The sequence below is a fragment of the Camelina sativa genome, chromosome 4 (genome assembly GCF_030686135.1).
Source record: "Camelina sativa cultivar CO46 ecotype springtype chromosome 4, ASM3068613v1".
Taxonomy (NCBI): domain Eukaryota; kingdom Viridiplantae; phylum Streptophyta; class Magnoliopsida; order Brassicales; family Brassicaceae; genus Camelina; species Camelina sativa.
The window spans coordinates 31,980,058-32,002,370 of record NC_141883.1 but is presented as its reverse complement, the minus strand read 5'-3'; the positions used below and the strand labels follow the sequence as shown (position 1 = coordinate 32,002,370).

General features: G+C 36.0%; 3 protein-coding genes and 1 pseudogene across 3 annotated transcripts in view; all 4 read left to right on the top strand.

Annotated features, from left to right (window-relative positions):
- LOC104783143 (putative carboxylesterase 8) overlaps positions 1-22,313 on the top strand; it is a 59,866-nt gene that overhangs the window by 2,458 nt on the left and 35,095 nt on the right. The window lies entirely within an intron of this gene.
- On the top strand, positions 3,801-5,399 carry LOC147946398 (uncharacterized; annotated as a pseudogene).
- Positions 4,763-6,561, top strand: LOC147946397 (uncharacterized). Its single transcript, XM_087509598.1, has 3 exons — positions 4,763-4,948; positions 5,133-5,372; positions 5,452-6,561. The coding sequence occupies exon 3, from the start codon at positions 5,500-5,502 to the stop codon at positions 6,559-6,561; it is 1,062 nt and encodes a 353-aa protein (XP_087365724.1). The 5' UTR covers positions 4,763-4,948; positions 5,133-5,372; positions 5,452-5,499.
- Positions 11,787-12,677, top strand: LOC104784428 (glutathione S-transferase T2-like). Its single transcript, XM_087509597.1, has 2 exons — positions 11,787-12,092; positions 12,183-12,677. The coding sequence occupies exons 1-2, from the start codon at positions 11,787-11,789 to the stop codon at positions 12,675-12,677; spliced, it is 801 nt and encodes a 266-aa protein (XP_087365723.1).

Here is a 22,313-nt window from a genome sequence, read left to right as displayed (position 1 = left end):
AATAAAGTAAGAGGGAGTTATTGGTTTGTAAATTGTTTAATTAATAAAGTAAGAGGGAGTTATTGGTTTTATGATTTTAATAAATTTGGAAATCCAAACAAAAAACATTTATTATTCAATTATTGATTTTAAAATACTTATCAAAATTATGTGTTAATTGGTTATATGATTTACAAATATTTGTTTAAATATCATGTTATTCATTTAATGATTTGTTTTTGGATTTCAAAATCTATATTATGTTTTAAATGAATTGAATGGATTTAAAAGTGTAAAATAGAAGAATTCAAATTCAAGGATAAAACATGTTATTTCAAAATCTATGTGTTTTGATTTTTAGAATTTACAATTCCATATAGTTTTAGAAAACAATCTCTCCAATAACAGCCCCTAATACTACGTACGACATACAAACCAAAAATCTCTACACTGAAAATTTTCATTGGTTCAGTATGTTTTCCCTAAATGTTCTAGGATTTGGAAGCTGCTGTAAATTCAGATTTCTAGATTCATGAAATCTATCCCAAAGATCATCTAGATTTGATCTAATTCAACCATGAACACTTTCTTAGAAAAAAAGAAAGCACTAACCTTGATCCATTGCTTGATTATGGATCCAAGTCTTCAAATTGATCTTCTCCTCCCTTTGACCTTTCTCTCTTATGATTCCTTTGATGGACAAGGAATCCACTCTTCTCTCTTTCTATATTTTTTCTTATTCTTTTGTTACTGTTACAACACACTTAATATGATGTTCCTTCACTTCTTATATGTGACCAAAAGTCACTAGTGAACCCACATGACCATTCACGTAACCATCACTTACTTTAACAGCCACTTAATAACATATGTATAATGACCTTTCATGTAATTAATATAATACCGCAGATTAATTACACATTATCATATATACGAATAACATAGAAAGATATTAACTATATATATTGGTAAGGGAAGAGGGTTATCAATACATCCAATTCTAATCATTAACCGAAACCGATCCATCACAGTGTCGTCTTATATATTAGAATTCATAAACGTTAATATGAACTTGAACTTTATAATTAAACCGAAAGACACATAGGTCACATAGAATATAAAATATTCTTACATTCTCCCACTTGGCCTTTGTGTCAGCTTAATGGTTTAATAACTTTAATGCGCACTTTAATATCAAGTTCTCTTAACCTTTAATGACTTTAATAAAATCAAACTGATCGAATCATGGCGGTCACACGTCATTGAACGACATGCTCCCTTCCATGTATCACAAATCAATTCCAATTTTATATTATTCTTTTATATTGAGAAGAACCTTAATCCTCAAAATATTTATGTTATCTATAAACCATATATGTGTACACATACTTTAATGATAACATGTCTAATAAAACAGAAACATAACTTTAAGTGAATTCATAGTTTCTCATACATAATAAGCATCCTATAATCAAAACAGCAAGGTCTTATCGATAACACCCATACGTTCTACATGGCCAATGAACACATTGGGTGGTAATCCCTTAGTTAGCGGATCTGCAACCATCATATCCGTCCTTATATGCTCAAAAGACACTCTATGTTTCCGCACTTCTTCTTTGACAGACAAGTACTTTATCTCCATGTGTTTAGCACCTTTCGAGTACTTGTCATTCTTTGAAAAGAAGACAGCTGCTGAATTATCACAGTAAATTCTCAGCGGCTTCTCTATGTTGTCGACAATCTGAAGCCCTGAGATAAAGTTCCGCAGCCACAATGAATGAACCGTGGCATCAAAGCATGCCACAAATTCGGCCTCCATAGTGGAAGAAGCAATGACAGACTGCTTTCCACTTTTCCACGATATTGCTCCTCCAGCTAACAAGAACAAATATCCAAACGTCGATTTCCTACTATCAACGCATCCGGCATAGTCTGAATCTGAATATCCAATGACCTCAAGGTCATCAGATCTCCTGTATGTAAGCATGAACTCTTTGGTGCCTTGCAAGTACCTGAGAACCTTCTTTGCAGCCTTCCAGTGATCCATTCCGGGATTACTTTGATATCGATCCAACATACCAACAGCAAAACTGATATCTGGTCGAGTACATGTCTGAACATAGTTCAAACTCCCGACCACTGATGCATAAGGAATTCTTTCCATTTCTTTACGTTCCAATTCATTTCTTGGACATTGCATTTTACTGAACTTGTCCCCTTTCTGAATTGGAATTTTACCAGCAGAGCATTCACTCATTCTATATCTCTCTAAGACCTTATTGATATATCCTTTCTGAGACAAACTTAGCAATCCTTGTGATCTATCTCGAATTATTTCTATTCCGATCACATAAGATGCCTCACCCATATCTTTCATTTCAAAGTTCTTAGATAGATATTTCTTTATATCATGTAGCATACCCATGTCATTTGCAGCAAGCAAAATATCATCAACATATAAGACTAAAATCACAAACTTGCTCCCACTGACCTTTATGTAGATGCATCGGTCAACGATAACTTCTACAAACCCATATGACGTAATGGTATCATTAAATTTCAAATACCATTGTCTAGAAGCTTGTTTAAGTCCATATATTGACTTTTTCAGCTTACACACCAGATGTTCATTTCCTGTGGTCACAAACCCTTCAGGTTGATCCATGTATACTTCTTCCTCAAGCTCTCCATTCAGAAAGGCAGTTTTTACATCCATTTGGTGAAGCTCCAGATCATAATGAGCCACCAAAGCCAAAACAATTCTAAGAGAATCCTTCTTTGAAACTGGAGAGAAGGTCTCTTTATAGTCAATGCCATCTTTTTGGGTGAAACCTTTGGCAACAAGGCGAGCCTTGTATCTTTCAATGTTACCTTTCGAGTCGCGTTTAGTCTTAAAGACCCATTTAGAACCAACGGTTTTGAAACCGTTTGGCAACTCTACTAAGTCCCAAACATTATTATCACCCATAGATTTTATTTCTTCTTTCGCGGCGATAGACCATTTTTCAGAATTGTCACTTTCCATGGCTTTTTGGAATGTGTTCGGGTCTTCGTCAATGCTTAAGTCACATTCACTTTCAACAGCATAAACCACATAGTCATTTGAAATGGCAGATCTCCGGTTCCTTCTAGATCGCCTTAATGGTTCTTGTGGTACACCATTTTCTTCATGAACAGCGATAGGTTCATTAGTTGTCCCTTGGAAAAACGGCTTTTTCATACCCCCACAATAACCATGTGTTGAATTCATACATTTGACTATTAGTCTGGCCTAAACATACATTATGTTTCTAAATATTTGAATTCCATACCCCAACTTCGAAATCACTACCTCAAGTATAATCGATGTGCCAAAATATACAAAAACGTGTTTCTCGATTAACTCTGTTAAGCTTCCGTTTAATCCTTCTGACGTGGATTCCACGTGTACGAAACGATCCAAACGACGTCGTTTTGGCAAAAGAGAGAATCTAAAATTTTGGCCAAAACGACGTCGTTTTTTATTTGTCTCTCAAAACTCTCTTCCTCTCTCCCGAAACTCTCTCTACGGCGGAAACTGTCTCTTCTGAAGCCGACTGCAATGATTCCCGGGGATGAAGGTGGTTCGGAAGTCGCACCTGTAGTTCCAGACCGATAATTTTCGAAAAATCTTTTTCATCCTCCTCATAGTTGGTCGATTGTCGATTGATTAACGTGTGTGTGTTAGAGAAAATCTCGGTTCATCGATTTTCATTCTCCTCATAGTTCATCTTTTTCAAGCTCCTTATAGTTCATCGATTGGATAGTTTGTTGAATTGTATTGTGTAATTGCATCAAAAATGTGTTATAATAGTGGGTATTTGTATAAGTCGTGTATGATTTGTGTGTGTGTTAAGAGTAAATCTCGGTTTTGAACAATATTTGGTTTTGTTTTTGTAGACCTGAAGATCCAATTTTCATAATCTACTATAATGGAAAGTTTGAAGTCGCCGATGGTGTTGTGATTGCATATGTTGGAGGCGAGACTCATAGTCTTGGATGCAAGGCGGAGACAATATTTACAAACATGGTGGAGTCGATTGGGTTGTCTATGGTTGGGCAAATGATATGGTTTAAATATCCCTACGAGATGTTCTCAGAGTTGAAGTTGTTGTATGATGGATCCGATAATTTCCAGAGAATGTGTTCAGCTGCGATGTGGACAAGATCAATAGAACTCTATGTGGAGAAGGATGAGATTTCTAATGATGGACATGGTGAAGAAGAACACAATGATGATGGAGCTGGTGAAGATCGAGGCAATGATAGAGCTGGTCAAGAAGGAGTCAATGATGGTGGATATGGTGAAGGCAACGATAGAGCTTGGTCTCCTAGAGGTGGTGATGAGGAGGATTGTTTCGGTAGAGGAGATGATGATGAGGAAGATGAGGCTTGTGATTCTGAGGCCACTCCTCAGAATTCAGATGATGAGGATGGTGGATCCGAAAAACACCTTAGGTACAAAAAAGGCAGTGGAGAGATAAGATTGGGGCAGGTATTTGACAGCATACCTTTGTTCAAGGAAGCTGTTGTTGAGTATGTGCTTAAGGAAGGAATTAATGTGAAGTATGCTAGATGGGGATCTGAGAAATCGGAAGTCATATGCTCTCTTGGTGGTGGTTGCAAATTCAGACTCTATTGTTCTTTTCAAAAAGAACTGAACACATTCAAAGTCATGTACTACAATGACTTCCATTCATGTGTCCCAAACAAGTATAGCAAGGTAGTGAAGGATGGGGTCATTGCTAAGTTACTATTGGATGACATTAGGAATGATCCTACTTTCAAGCCGAAGGCAATACAAGCAATAATGGAGGACCGTTACAACTTGGTGGTCACTACAGATCAATGTTGAAAAGCCAAGACAAAAGCATTGGCAATGATTCAAGCTGAACATGATGAGCAATTTGCTAGACTAAAGGACTACCGTCTAGAGCTACTTGAGTAAGTTTTTCTTTTTAGATTTGCATTTACTTTTTTGAAACCGATTCTCATCTCTAACTTTCTCTAACTTTGCTTATTTTTTTGTCAGTTCTAACCCAGGCTCGACTGTTGAAGTGGGAACAATTAGAAATGATGAAGGTATTGAGAAGTTTGATAGGTTCTACGTCTGTTTGGCAGCACTCCGAAAGACATTTGTTGCTCAATGTGGACCCATATTTGGGATAGATGGTTGTTCTTTGAAGAACGATGTGAAATGTCAACTCTTGGCAGCTATCGGACGAGATGCCAACAACCAGTTATTCCCTGTTGCATGGGCTATTGTGCCAATAGAGAATACAGAAAGTTGGATATGGTTTATCCAGCTTCTTAAAACAGACTTGCAACTTGGATATGGTGAAGGATTTAGTCTCATATCAGACAGGCAGAAGGTGAGTTGGAGACACTTACTCTCCTAATCTACATTATACTTAAATTATGAGTTTGAGACACTTACTCTTTTTATGATAGGGCCTGCTTATTGCTGTGGAACAAGAGTTGCCCAAAGTCGAACATCGTATGTGTGCACGCCACATATACGGGAACCTTAAGAGAGCATATCCGGGCAAAGAGCTGCCTAAACACCTTTTTTGGGCTGTTGCTAAAAGTTTCAATACCGCAGACTACAACAGAGCCATTGAAGAACTGAAGAAGTTTGATCAAGGTGTTTATGATGCTGTGATGTCGAAGAATCCAGAGAACTGTAGCCGTGCTTTCTTCGGTTGCACATCAGTGTGTGAAGATGTCTCGAATAACTTCTCAGAGTCTTACAACAATACTATCAACAAAGCAAGAGAGATGCCATTGGTAGCAATGTTGGAGAGCATAAGACGACAATGCCTGCTCCGAAATGAAATGAGAAGAAAGAAGGCTGAAAAGCACAAGGGGAAGTATACTAAGAAAGTTGCTAAGACCATTAAAGAAGAGCAGCGACACATGAAGTATTGTCAGGTAATCCCTTGTGGCAATGGTCATTATGAGGTGGCCGAACATGTTCATCATGGTTTCAGGGTTGATATGAATGCGAAAACATGTGCATGTAGAAGGTGGAGTATGACAGGAATTCCTTGCCGTCATGTATTGCGTGTAATTGGGATGAGGAAGAATCTGAAGCCTGAGGATTTTGTTACCTCTGACTGGTATTTGACATCAAGATGGGTGGCTCAATACAATGATACAATGAGGGGAGTTAATGGTATGTACTTCTGGAGAAAATCTGGTGAAACAGAGCTTCAACCACCACCTAGAGAGCCAACTAAAGGGCGGAAGAAGATACAAAAACGAATCAAGGGCAAAAATGAATCTCCAAAGAAAAGGAAAAAGAAAGCAAAGGTTGTAGAAGATGTCGCTCCACCAAAGAAAATTAAAATTAGCAGAGCAGGAATTACTTTGCGTTGTGCTAATTGTAGCACGGTAGGACATAACACAAGAAGTTGTTCTATATTGGAGTCCATCGCTATAAGCCAAGGAAAACACAAGGGGAAGGTCCAAGTCAAGCAAGTCAAGCAAGTCAACCAAGCCAATCAAGCCAACCATCACAGATTTCACTTGCTGATTAGTTGTTTTATAGATTATGATTAGGATGATGTTGTTTGTATTGAATGTTTAGGATGATGGTTTTTTGGAGACAATATTTGGATGGATTGAATGTTTAGGATAATGGTTTTTTGGTATATGGTTTAAGATGTAGGATGCTTGTTTTTTGTCTGCTTATTGACTCGGATGTTTTTAAAAACTTTGTCATCTAAATGGAATCATCTAAAACAACTCTCTTCATAGCATTTCTTTATAGCATTTTAGCTCCATTACCATTACATAAACGGGTTTTGCTTATTGCTTAAAAGATTAAAGCATATAGCACAAACATGACTACAGTACACACAATCAAATTTTTGAAGCTACGTAATGCTTGAATCTCTTTCTCACAACAAACGATCATGGCTTTGAGTTCTCCAATCTCCTTCTCACATCCTTGTGCAACAGCTTTTATGCCTTCTATTTCACTTCCATGGCTTTTCATTGCTAGACTCTTCATCTCAGCTTCCACATCATGTAAGCCTTTCTCTAAGCTTCTCACATCTACTTGTATCTTCTCAACAACACTCTCAACTTCTTCCATCTCTTCCACCATAGATAAATCAGTCCATTTGAACAAATGACCACTATTCTCCTTTGAGCCATAAGGACAACAATAAAATATCCTCCCTGGATTCTTCAATGTTTCTGTAGTCTTGATTACAGACACTGCACCACATCTACATTTTCTAGGTATCCCTCTTTCTTGTCTACGGCGACTGTAGCTCGCTTTCAACCCTTAGCCAAATATAGAAATCAAAATTCGCATATATTTTATCGAAATTGAATAACTAAAATCAACCAAAACACAAATTATTACTTACCAGAACTAGATGATGAATACATTGGATGCATCTCCTTCAGATTGGGTCGAAATTGAAAACGTCCAAATTCTAGGGTTCTTCTGTCGTAAAGAGAGTTTCGGGAGAGAGGACGAGAGTTTTGAGAGACAAATAAAAAACGACGTCGTTTTGGCCAAAATTTTAGATTCTCTCTTTTGCCAAAACGACGTCGTTTGGATCGCTTCGTACACGTGGAATCCACGTCAGAAGGATTAAACGGAAGCTTAACAGAGTTAATCGAGAAACACGTTTTTGTATATTTTGGCACATCGATTATACTTGAGGTAGTGATTTCGAAGTTGGGGTATGGAATTCAAATATTTAGAAACATAATGTATGTTTAGGCCAGACTAATAGTCAAATGTATGAATTCAACACATGGTTATTGTGGGGGTATGAAAAAGCCGTTTTTCCGTTGTCCCTTCATCTACTGGGATTGGTACATCATCATGTTGTTCTATTGCTTCATTTGACTGTACTGAAACAATATGAACGACAACCTTAGGTGTGACGACAGGTGAAGGAACTTCAACCTGAATTTTTTGAATGTCCACCTTTCTTGGTTCACCACTCCCACTAGTTTGACCATTTTCAATGAACCTAGCATTTCCCGTTTCAATTATTCTCGTACTATGCTTAGGACAGTAAAATACATACCCCTTTGATTTTTCGGATAGCCAATGAAGAAACCACTGACAGTCCTCGAATCAAGTTTCTTTTCAAGTGGATTATATGGCTTTACTTCTGCTGGACATCCCCAAACACGTAAATGTCTTAAGCTAGGTTTCCTTCCCGTCCACAGTTCAAAAGGAGTCTTAGGAACTGCCTTACTAGGAACCCGGTTTAAGACATATGTTGCAGTCTTTAATGCATATGTCCACAACGAAAGGGGTAAATAACTATTACTAATCATGCTCCTAACCATTTCCATTAAAGTACGATTCCGCCTCTCAGCTACACCATTCTGCTGAGGAGTACCAGGCATTGTATACTGTGCACAAATGCCTCTACTCTCAAGTAGCTTTGCAAATGGACCAGGACATTGTCCATTTTCTGTGAATTTTCCATAAAACTCACCACCTCTATCAGATCTCACTACTTTCACTTTTCTATCTAATTGCCTTTCCACCTCATTAATGAATATCTCTAGGATATTCACGGACTGAGATTTTTCATGCAGCAGATAAGTATAACCATAACGTGAGTAATCATCAATGAAGGTGATAAATTATTTTTCACCGCTCCAAGATGGAGCATCAAACGGACCACATATATCGGTGTGTATTAACTCAAGAACTTGAGTACTTCTTGTGGCTGGTTTCTTTGTAATGTGTTTAGTCTGCTTTCCTTTCATGCAGTCTACACACACATTTAGATCACTAAAATCCAAGTGAGAAAGAATTTCATTCTTTACCAACCTCATAATTCTTTCCTTGAAAATGTGACCTAGTCTTTGATGCCACAAGAAAGCTGAACTTTCATCAGATGCACTACGCTTAATGCCTTGACTTTCAATATTAAACAAAGATTTAGAAAACTTTATATCAAGATTGAAACGATAAAGTGAATCAAACAAAGTACCACTTCCATTAAGGTTATCATTTCGGTACAATGAGAAAACACCATGTCCAATCTTAAAAACAAAACCTAAATTATCCAACCTACTAACTGAAACAAGATTTCTAGTACACTCAAGTACATAGAGACAGCCTTCAAGATCTACATGACATCCAGTGTCCAAGATCAACTTATAAGTCCCAATGCCTTCAATTCGTGCCTTCATTCTGTTTCCCATGAACAAAAATTGTTCAGGTCCTCTTATGGGTTGAATCGAACTGAATCCCTGTTTAATATGAGACACATGAGTAGTAGCACCAGTATAACCACCAAGTATTTTTAGGCACTTCAACAAGGTTCAATTCAGAGCAAACATAAATATGTTGCGTACCTTTCTTTTCGAACCATGCCTTTCTTTTCGGACAGTCTTTCTTGAAGTGTCCCATTTTCTTGCAGAAGAAACACTTCCTTTCCTTCTGGATTTGACTTTCGGGACCTTTCATGAAAGCTTTATCCTTCATCTTGTCCTTCCTACTTGGTTTTCCTTTATTGCTGCTAGCATTTCCATAGCCCACAAGATTGACAACATGATCCTTCATTTTCTTAATTCTCCCTTCCTCTTGAACCAACATAGCCTTTAACTCCTTAAAGTCCCATTTATCTTTAATGGTGTTGTAATTCACCTGGAACTGGCTAAACTCAAAAGGTAGAGAGTTCATAATGAACTGGACCAAGAAATTCTCATGAACTTCCATTCCCAAGGTTGACAACCTTGCTGCCAAGTTAGACATGTGGGTCACATGATCATGAATTGGCTGAGACCAGTCAAATTTTTTCGTAGTAAGCTCATTCATGAGACTTCCTACAATCGACTTGTCAGCCAATTCAGATTGTGAACACTCCTTAATTTTCTCAATGAATTCCCTTGCTTTCTCTGTCTTAGGCATAGATGGCTTAACACTTTCTACCATCGTCATTCTCATGAGGTTCAAACTCAGCCTGTTAGATCACTCCCAAATCTCATAACGAGGTTTTTTTCAGTTTCGGAGCTATCTTCTGTAATGGCTGCAGGTTCCTCATCTATTAGTATTGCAGAGTCCAAAGCCATAATACCCAATGCAAACCGGATCTGGTCAGACCATTCACCGTAATTCAGTCCATTGAACTTTACGACAGAGTTAGCAGATGCATACAAATTTGAAGAAGCTGCAAACATGTAAACATGCTTACCTATTAGACCATGTTTATCGGGGGTTCATAGATATTTGGTAGGCTAAAATTAAATCAAAAGAAAAGAAAATTAAGAAGAGACTCTCTTATATTACATACTGAAATCGTTCATAAGAGACTGGTATGTGTCCATTTTTCGTTGGCCAAGCGAATAATAGAAAAGGGAAAAAAAAAAAATTTTGCCGACAAACGAGATTAATTTTTCTCTCTTTCTCTCCCGATCAACTTCTCTCTTTCTCTCCCGTTCAAAGTCTCGATCCGAGAAAGGAAGATCTGCAGATCAAAGTCTCTCTTTCTCTCGATCAAAGTCTCGATTTGAATCGGCAGAGATCTTCTCGGAGGCGACTGTAGCAGTGGCGATTTGAATCGTCGTGGAGATTGTAGCGGTGGCGATTTGAAGGAGTAGGCGATTCAATCGGAAGAGATTGGATGAATTCGATTGAGAGGGTAAGTTTATCAGGGCATTAGTATTATTAGGGTGATTTGAGTTTGGTTGCTTGAAATTAGGGTTGTTTGATGTTTGTTCTAGAAATTAGGGTTCTTGGTTTGTTCTTCAAAAATTAGGGTTCTTTGATCCGCTTTGTAATGTTTGTGTTTAGTTTATGGTGGGTTGGTTGTAGTATTATCCGATTGATAAGTGATGGTTTAAAGGGATTAGGGTTCTTGAGAACCATGTGATCCGATTTGGTTTGTTTGTGGTTAGTTTATGGTGTGTTTGTCTTTTTTAAGCGATCGATAAGTGATGGTTTAAACAGATTATGGTTCTTGAGAACCATGTGATCCGATTTGCTCTGTTTGTGTAATGTTTTATAGTGTGTTTGTGTAATGTTTTATAATGTGTTGGTATAACGATTTGTAAGTGATGGTTTAAAGAGATGTTTAGACATGATTGTTCTTGTCTGGTTATGTGTTAAAGAGATTTTGGTTGTAGTATTATTCACTCCTTGTGTTTTGTTGTCTTTGTTTGATATTCATTGTATTATCCACTCCTTGTGTCTTTGTCTTTGTTTTGATATATGTCTTTCTTTTGTATTGAGGTTAAATGGGGCAAAAATGATATCGATGGATTGATGAGTGTAGAGTGTGCTTCGGCCATGGAGTAAGGTAATTGTCATCCTCTTCTTTCTTCATTTATTTGATGCTAGTTAAAGTATGAGAGTGAATCATTGATGTAAAAGGTTTTGTTTGTTGTTTGTGATAAATGTGTTTAGTACTTGCTGGTGTAGGTATTAGTCTTGTCAGTCATTGATGTTATTGTTTGAAGTTTTGTGTTAGTTGGTTGTGAAGATGTTTAATGTGTGGTTGGTGTAGTTTAGGGAAAGACTTAATTACAAAATTTAAACCAACTAGTTGTAAAAGTAAAAAAACGTAAACCTTATAAATTCATACTCTTCCTCTTCATAGTAAACTCGCAAATGAATCTCTTTATTGTCCTTTAACCCTTTTCAATCTCGTTCATAGTCTTCCTTATAAACTCGCAAATGAATCTCTTTATTCTCCTTTAACCCCTTTGAATCTCTTTATTCTCCTTTAACCCCTTTGAATCTCTTTATTCTCCTTTAACCCCTTCGAATCTCTTTATTCTCCTTCAACCCCTTTGATATGGATCCTGACGACTACATGAATCCATATCATCCTTCCTCGAGCTATGTCAATCTGTTACAAATTCAGCTTGAAACACAAAACCTCGAATACAGTCCTTTCTTAAGTCCATGTTCTGAAGCTCCATTTGAACCTGCATCACCTCAGGAAAACCGCAAGTCAAGGCATGCATGGTTACCAGCTGATGATATCATGCTTGTCTCCGGTTGGCTCAACACCAGCAAGGATCCGGTTAGATCTAATCAGCAAAGACTTGGTGCCTTTTGGGGAAGGATTGCGGATTACATTGCAAAGTGTCCGAATGCTGTGGGTCGGCCAAAGAGGGAGGCGAGCCATTGTAAGCAGAGGTGAGGGAGGATAAACGACTTGGTGTGCAAGTTTGTTGGTTGTTACGAGGCTGCTACAAGAGAGAAGTCGAGTGGGCAGAATGAAGATGACGTGATGAAGTTAGCACACGAAATATTCTTCAATGATCATGGACATCGGTTTACCTTGGAGCATGCTTGGCGAGACTTAAGGTATGATCAAAAATGGTGTGCGTCCATACCTACTAAAGGCAATGGACAGCCGGTTAATGATATTGATGGATCACAGCCACGTCCTCAAGGTGTTAAGGTCGCAAAGGGAAAACTCAAAAAAACCTCTAACACCCAACCGATTGATGTGGAGGAAGATGGAAAAGCTTACTTGGAGTTTCAGCTGGATCGTGTGTCGAAGATGTATGAGATGAAGCAGAAGGATTTCGAACTGAAAGAGAAGGAGTTTGCTATGAAGAAAGAGAATATGAAGCATGTGATGCTTGATAATCTGATTGCTAAAAAGGATTCACTAACTGAATCCGAGAAAGCTCTTAAGGACAAGCTAATTCAAGACATGATGTCATCAGTTTGAATGTTAGAGAATGAAGTGTTTTATTAACTATGTCTCTTTTGTATGCATTTTATGTATTAGGACAAGCTCCAAGTGTTTTATTAACTATGTCTCTTTTGTAATGTTTTATGTATTAGGACAAGCTCCTTGTGTTTTTTGTTGTTAGTAATCGAATGGTGTGAACTATGTCTTCAGTTTGTTTGTCAATCGTTTTTGGATGCTTTGTCAATCATATGGTGTTTGTTATGCTATGAGAATTGGAATATATGATTAATCGTTTTGATATTCATTTGATAATTGGGATGTTGTCATTGTAATGCAGGTCGGTCAAGTACGAAGTCGGTCACCCGTGACACCAAAAGAAGGAATCAAGTGATGAAGTCGGTCAAGCTGATTTGTTTTCACCACTTTTGTATAATTATGTACTTTCACCACATGTTTTTACAAGGGACTTTGTATTTTTGTACATCTACCACATGTTATCTTATCATTTAAGACCACAAATTGTATCCAATATTTCCCATCCACATATTTATCGTTTTGAAGTCCCCAAAATTTCCTATATATGTCCACTACTAGCACACAAAATATTCACACCAAACCAATGAAAATACAACTCCATCACTATATTCTAAACACCAAAACACTTTTTCTTTATTTCCAAAAGCTCCAAAATGGCTTCTTCTTCTTCCCATAATGATGATGTTGATGATATACTTGATGAATGTTTTAATCAAACATGCGATCAAATCACCAATCATGTATGGCAAAATCTTCTTACTCCACCAATCCAAAGTCAACCACCACCTAAACCAAGAAAAAAGCGAATTCACATTGAAAGAAATCGAGAAGTCGGTCATGACCACTTGTGGAATGATTATTTCAGTGATGATCCTACTTACCCTCCCAACATTTTCCGTCGTCGTTTTAGAATGAACAAGCCATTATTCATGCGTATTGTCGATAAACTCGCAAATGAAGTTCCCTATTTTCAACAAAGAAGAGATGCTACCGGAAGGTTGGGTCTGTCTACATTGTAGAAGTGTACAACAGCAATTCGTATAATGGCATATGGTTCTGCAGGTGATGCGTTTGACGAATACCTCCGACTTTCTCCAAACGTGGCGCTAGCATGCTTGGACAATTTTACAGATTCAGTCGTAAATTTATTTGGAGATGAGTACTTGAGAAGACCCACACCAGCAGATCTTCAAAGACTACTCGACGTTGGCGAGTATCGCGGATTTCCCGGCATGATAGGAAGCATCGATTGTATGCATTGGGAGTGGAAGAATTGTCCTACCGCATGGAAAGGTCAATACACCCGCGGAACAGGAAAGCCCACAATTGTTTTAGAGGCGGTGGCTTCGTATGATCTCTGGATCTGGCATGCTTTCTTTGGACTACCAGGTACATTAAACGATATCAATATTCTTGACCAATCTCCAGTCTTTGATGATATTTTGCATGGTCGAGCTCCTAAAGTGAAATACAGTGTCAACGGACATGAGCATAAATTGGCTTACTATCTGAAAGATGGTATTTATCCAAAATGGGCTACTTTTATCCAATCTATTCCACTGCTACAAACTCCAAAAGACGCTTTATTTGCAAGACAACAAGAAGCTGTGCGTAAAGATGTAGAGCGTGCTTTTGGAGTTTTGCAGGCTCGATTTGCCATAGTCAAAAACCCGGCACTTATTTGGGATATAGTAAAGATTGGGAAAATAATGAGAGCGTGTATCATACTGCGCAATATGATAGTAGAGGACGAACGAGATGGGTACTCTCTGTTTGATCAAACTTAATTCACACAAATGGAGTCAAGTAGAGCTTCAGAAGTTGACTACACACTTCCAACACCCAGGCCTTCATGTGTCGCTACTATGCTCAAGAATCGAAAGGATGTTCGTGATAAGGAAAAAAATAAGTGCTTGCAAAATGATTTGGTTGAGAATATTTGGGCAAAATTTGGAGCTAATTAGTATTAAAATTAATCATTCTCTCCATTTATAAATTACACTTCTGTTGTAATATGTATTAATGTTTTATTATGTTTTGTATGTTTGAAAATTAATAAAAATGGAATATTTCTTTAATTTTATAAAATCTTTAAAAAACAATATTTTCAAAATTAAGAGACCTAAAATAAGAACCTACCAATAAAAGAGAAAATTTTATTTAAGAGATCATGAGTTCTTATATTTCAAACAGTACATAATTAATTCATAAAAAATTTAAGAACTCCCCTTATATGAACCCCCCAATAAACTTGCTCTTAGTGCTTTGACACTTTTATACAGACTCTTAAGGCCTAACTTAAATTTAATGCATGAATTTAAATAACCTTTGGGCAATATTTAAACACAAGCACTTTTAATGATGCTAAATTTATACTTTTATAATTAATCAAATCATATATTAATCAAATAGAGTTGTTATCTTTGGGTATACAAATTATTGACTATATTGAAAATGATTAATTCTTTTCATATTATTAACTATATTCAGTGATCCACCTTTGGGCGATCTTCAAGAATATAGATAACAAAATAATTGATCAATCAAAACTTTTATGTCATTTTAGCATCTCTTTAATTATGAACAATTATTAAAAATTTTAAAATTTTCCTGTCTATATATAATATAACAAGGCCACTTTGATGACTAACAAGTTATATACATATAAACATTAAAATATTGAATGATTTAATGGGTATAAATTATTTTATATTGTGTTAATATTACATAACACAATTACCCGGTTATTAACATAAACTAAAAAAATTTGCAGCGGAAGCAAACTATAAGCCATAATTCTACAAGTCACCACTGTTGATCACGACTTTACGGTGGCGCTAATGGTTTTTTTTTTTTTTAACATACCATAATCACCGGTTACCGTTTAGCACCACTACAGATCAAAGAACATAATTGATGCAATAACCGTAAGCATAGTTATCAATAGTGACCCAGATTCTTTCCATCTTAATTTGCTATTCAAATAAGACAAAAGTCCACAAACTCTAGACATGATTCTACGAGAATCTTCATGCACACACATTATTCAAAGTGAATTAAACAATTATTTAAGGATTATGTTCATTCATGCATGAAACGATGTAGAAGAATATGACAGTTACTATACGTGCCTTGTCCGTACGGTTACGTTGGTTCATATACACACCAAAAATTCCAGAATTTATTTACGAACCGTACGTTAAACACTAGATCTTCATGTCCTACGTTAGATGGTGAACTAAACAAATCTAGATTGCTCTGATACCAAATGTAAATTCAGATTTCTAGATTCATGAAATCTATCCCAAAGATCATCTAGATTTGATCTAATTCAACCATGAACACTTTCTTAGAAAAGAAGAAAGCACTAACCTTGATCCATTGCTTGATTATGCTTGATGATGGATCCAAGTCTTCAAATTGATCTTCTCCTCCCTTTGACCTTTCTCTCTTATGATTCTTTTGATGGACAAGGAATCCACTCTTCTCTCTTTCTATATTTTTTCTTATTCTTTTGTTACTGTTACAACACACTTAATATGATGTTCCTTCACTTCTTATATGTGACCAAAAGTCACTAGTGAACCCACATGACCATTCACGTAACCATCACTTACTTTAACAGCCACTTAATAACATATGTATAATGACCTTTCATGTAATTAATATAATACTGCAGATTAATTACACATTATCATATATACGAATAACATAGAAAGATATTAACTATATATATTGGTAAAGGAGGAGGGTTATCAATACACCCAATTCTAATCATTAACCGAAACCGATCCATCACAGTGTTGTCTTATATATTAGAATTCATAAACGTTAATATGAACTTGAACTTTATAATTAAACCGAAAAACACATAGGCCACATAGAATATAAAATATTCTTACAGCTGTGAGTAAAGAAAAGTTTGGAATGACTGAATACTCCAAACAACATCCTCTCAAAGCAACATATGATGAATGCATTCACAGATCCAAGTTGTCACCGAGGAATACTCCAAACTATATCCTTTCCATGGCTGAGAAATATGGATACATGAAGGACACATGCTGGAGGAGAACGACATTTGGTAAGCAATCATTCTTCTTGAGCTTTATCATCATGTAAACCACATATGAACAAGTTCATGTATGTGATTGATTGTAGGAATTCACGGGTTTGGTGTCTCTACAAATCTTCCGCACATGGCTGGAGATATGGTGAGGAGGATTGTAGTAATGATTTTTCTGAAGATATCTTGAGTCTTTTATGAGTTAGCTTCTTTAATATATATTTGTTCGTCATGATGATTTTCAGGTACAGGTTAGAGGGTTCGCAAAAAGATCTAGGATACCATGGCAGTCTCCAAGGAGTTGACTCAAAACAAATAGATCTCTCAAAGAAGTCTTCTGCTGTTCTGCATAGCTTATGATGTATGTTAACAGATTCTTCTTATGATGTATTGATGTATTGACATCATTATCAATAATACTACTATAGACATCCTTTCAAACTGAAAAACAAACAATAAAAAAAATTATGATGAAAGTCAAACACCATTAATTCTATGATGAAAGTCAACATCATAAAAAACAGACATAAATGCTATGGTTGAACATACATTTTCTATACTACAAAACTATGATTTAACATAAATGCAGTGCTTGAAGAAAAATCAACTTTTGTACAATGTGTGATATAAATCAATATTCATTTATTATATTTGAATGAACTATTGTATTATTAGAGAACAATATAATCCTTTTTTATGAAAATATTGATTTTCTATAAACTTTTGTCAATTAATGTTAATAAATTGTGAATTTCAAAGATTATTAATTATTTTTTTGATGTAGTAAAATATTGTTGGTTAATAGTTATGAGAAATGGTTTGGTATAAATAAATAGTGCATTTGTGTTAAATCAACATTAAATATTTTTCTTAATTTGTGTTAAGATTCTATAGAATCAATCTGTTTAATACAAAGAAAATATGTAATGTTGATCCGCTGCATTTATGAATATGCAATATATATTTCTTTAACATCGATCGAGTTTACTAAAATTACAAAGCAGAAAAATGTATAAAACACATAACTAATTAGAAAGATAGAACTAATTTAAATAATCAAAGTGATATTCATATTCTAGCGTTATCATGATGAAATGGATCCCAACGTTGGATTCGGTCGAGTTTGTCTTCTTCGAATCATCATCATGATCTGAAACATGTATAAAAAGAATATTGTAAATAAAAACAGTGGATGAGACTTTACATTATGCAATTGGATAGGCAAAAACTCTTTACCTGAAATAAAATACCAATTTTTTTTGGTTTAAAGATAATTATTTTCCTAAACTAAATTAAAATATTATGTTTGGATTCCCAATTCTCAATTTAGGATTTCTAATTCCACATTTACAAAAGATTTTGAGATCAATTTAATATTGGAATTTATGGTATTAGAAAAGTAAACTAGTGATGGTACTCACCAACAAAATAAATAAACTTCTAACACTGAAAAGAGTAGTTAATGTGGCAAATTGGTAAGGAATGCACTATATAGTTGGATGAGGTTAGGAGTTCGATGCCTAAACTTCTAACACTTTATTGGGTTATTTATGGCTGAGTATCGTCGCTTCTCAGATTGAACCTGGAACTAGGTTAAGAAGCTTCAGCAAATGCATTCTTCTCGTTTGTTTGGTGGGTCATTGGGTTTTATTGGGTCACTGCTGATTCTGAAGAACTCAGCTCATAGTTCACCTCAACTCTACTTTTGGATACACTCCTATGTAATATAGTGATGGAATCATTAAAAGAGCCATTAACCCCTCTCGTTAACACGAAGAGCTGCAATGGCTGTTAGGTTTAGAGGAAGAACAACTTACCGTCCGAGTACACACTATAGCCATTTCTCACATTTAAATGATACGGAACAGTCAATTAAATTAATATAAATTCTTATAATAATCTAGTTACGTGATTCATCCACTTTCAAACAGTCGTTTTAGGCAATAGCTGGGATAGGTAGAAACAGGTCCTTAAAATCTTGATCTTGGCCAACAAACACATACACAATGACCTGCATGCATATATATATGCGCACGTCATGCGTAAAAAACGTAGCTACGGGCGTCATGACTCTGACTCTCATGAGCATCTTCTTCCCGTTTTATTTGTTAAACCATCATGATGAGCATCTAGACTTAAGTTAAAGTAACTGTGGAAAAAATCATACATACATCCCTATTCGAAAATTTCAAAACAAACCACGATGCTAACGACGACTACCTTTTTAACGGATTTTTGCGCCAGATGGTATCATGGTCATAAATATCAAAATATGTATTCTATATATATGACCGAATAGAATATGACTGTTGGGCTTAACTTGCAGTGATGAATAATCATTACAGATTTTCTGGAAATTTATCGGGGTTTGCCTCGTTATAACGGTAAATACGTTTTCTACAATGTTGTTGTGTTGTTCACTTGAGGGTTCAGTTGGTTGATTGCGGGAAAACAAAACGAATTGTAATTTACAAGGTAACGTTTACGTATGCAAATATTGTTTTTCATATTGCATTTCAAATATTCAAAGATATGAAGGTATACCAATAATTTTGTCGATTGTTATAAAACGAGATTGTATATGAGAATAATAGTCGCATGCATGCCAACAATTTGTTATCATTAGATCTTATGTTCAAATTAATTCATCTTTCTTTTGGTTGTTCAGATTTAAGCTTTAATTTTAAGAGTTTTTAGGAAGGAAATAACAATTTGTTCTATCAAAACTAGACTCCCTAACCGTGCTGAATGAGACTAACTACGTACATATTTTAGTCAAAACTGAAATATATATGGACAACTAATTCATCAAACAATCCATAGATCCAATGTTCAAACATTTTATCATTGATATCGAGGATTTTGTTGTTCTTTAGTTAAAAGATAAAGAGAAACAAATCGATGGTTTTCTTTTTCTTTTCCTTAATTTTGGTTGATTCCTATCGATCACTGCATGTTATCCAATGTGGAAAAATGATGTAATTGATTTGATTTATATTTAACTCTAAAACACATGTGTATGATTCTTATAACTGTGATCGATAGTACATGCATTTATGTAGTACTCGTTATTCGTTAATATATAATTGACCAGCAAATATAGCAAGTATTTGTATTATATTTCGACTAACCTATATAGTTTTATGAACAAGTGCATGTTTATATAATAAATTTTTAATTTTGAGAAATTCCCGGTAATTGTTTCAGACATCTCAAAATCCCTTTATCGATCGGATCTACATGTCGAGATAACCAAAATAAATTATTTATATTTCAATTATTGAAATCTAAAAGACTAATATTGTTGGATTGGCATATGAAGACAATGTAAATAAATTTCATTGATGATAATAGTAATCAAACCTGTGTTTTTCTTTTAGATAATGTTGACTCGACGATACATAATGACATTATGATAATGTAGTACTATATATGTAGCACACGTATATGTTAGGATTTAGGCTTTATAGCTAGTTGATCCATAATGTGAACAGAGATCTAATGTGAACAGAGATCTATTAAGTTTCTGATTCACCGGAGAACACGACGGAGAAGAAGAAGAGGAGGAGAGCAATTAAAGCTCTAACAAACTTTCTTAACAGAAAATAAATGTGTATTACAAAGCTTAGTTTAGGAAGTTTAATCCTAATCTTCTTATATACAAACTTTTCATTAACCAAACTAAGTGAACTAGAGATAACCGTTTAAAAACCAGTCAATAACCAATCTTTATGTATCCTAACAAGATCAAGGTTGATCCAAACTTGTGAATGGAATTAGGCTTTATAGCTAGTTGATCCAAAATTGTGGAATTCAACGAGATACCATGCGGAACCACCTAAACCTAGTGTTTCTGGCTCCCCAAACTATAAATTTTGTCTAAAATCTTGAGATTTTTGGGTCACGTTTTTGGTCAGGTTGTTGGTATTACCGGTTTGATATTTGACGAAACTAGATGGCTCTGCTAGAGGAGGTTGTGCCATTGTAGTATTGCATTTATTAACTTAATTCGTTTATATTAATCTCATTAAACTTAATAGAAATTAATCTCTCGTATCTACACTTTTGAGAGACTATTATTGTGATTGGACGTCCTATAATATAGTGATAGAATCATTAATTAAAACTTAAAAGAGCCATTAACCCCTCTCGTTATCACGAAGAGCTGCAATGGCCGTTGGGTTTGAAGAAAGAACAACTTACCGTCCGAGACACTATAGCTGTTTTCTCTTATTTGCGTATATATAAATCATACGGACTAGTCAAATAATACAAATCGGTATAATAACCTAGTTACGTGATTCATCCACTTTCAAACAGTCGGTGTAGGCAATTAGCTGGGATAGGTAGAAACGAGTCTTTGGAAATCTTGGCCAACAAACACATACACAATGACCTGCATGCATATACAGTATATACGTCATATGTTAAAAACGTAACTACGGACGTCATGACTCATGAGCATCTTCTTCTCTTTTTATTTGTTAAACCATCATGATGAGCATCTAGACTTAAGTTAAAGTAACTGTGGAAATAATCATACATACTACATCCTTTTGAAAATAAAGTTTAAAAATTAACCACTGTTATGAATATAGAGTTTAGGAATAAAGCTCTTGTGTATTCTTATTAATCAAACTTGAGGTTACATGTCTATATATATATATGATAGTACAAAGGCTTAAGCCTAAACCGACATAAGTAAGCTGTTGCCGAGAAAGGCTTCGGCCAATGGGCCGAAGGTGCACGAGCCGCGTGTTACCGATGGGCCGAGAATGCACGGGCCGAGTATGCCCGAGAACGCACGTGCCGAGTACGGCCGAGAGGCCGAGTACTCACGGACTGTATATGGGCCGGTCTAATGAAGTCCACTAATTGTTTCACAACACTCCCCCTTGGACGAGATGACCGTGCCTATGTTGGATGGGATCGACGCAATGTGCTTAGGGGATGCTGCCTCATTAAAATCTTACCAGAAAAACCCATTGGGACAAAACCTTGGTGAAGGAAAAAGAGTACAGCACACATTGCTCCCCCTATTCCAAACATCACTCCAAGTCCTTAAGCCTCCGCATTCCAATATGATGCGAGAGCTTCTTGAATGTAGTTGTCGGTAGAGATTTGGTGAAGAGATCGGTTGAGTTGTCGCATGACTGAACTTGCACCACATGAATTTCTCCGGCCTTTTGTAGTTCATGTGTGTAGAAGAACTTTGGTAATATGTGCTTCGTCTGATCTCCCTTAATGTAACCTTCCTTGAGCTGTGCGATGCAGGCTGTATTGTCCTCATAGATTACGGTTGCCTCTTTGCTGTCTTCTAATCCACTGTCTGTCCGAATATGTTGAGTCATGGACCGCAACCAAACACACTCACGGCTGGCTTCATGTATTGCCAGTATCTCTGCGTGATTTGACGATGTGGCTACAAGTGTTTGCTTCATCGAACGCCAAGAGATTGCTGTACCACCGTGTGTAAATACATAACCTGTTTGCGACTTGCCATTGTGTGGATCAGATAGATAACCTGCATCAGCAAAACCAACTAAACCTTCTTTGTTATAGTTAGTATA

What these genes read in the sequence shown, in the direction of transcription:
- LOC104784428 (XM_087509597.1), top strand. Translation starts at nt 11,787, where the DNA reads ATGGATCCTGACGACTACATGAATCCATATCATCCTTCCTCGAGCTAT. An exon ending in TTGCAAAGTGTCCGAATGCT is followed by an intron (nt 12,093 to 12,182) that starts GTGGGTCGGCCA and finishes GGTTGTTACGAG; the next exon opens with GCTGCTACAAGAGAGAAGTC.
- LOC147946397 (XM_087509598.1), top strand. Translation starts at nt 5,500, where the DNA reads ATGTGTGCACGCCACATATACGGGAACCTTAAGAGAGCATATCCGGGC.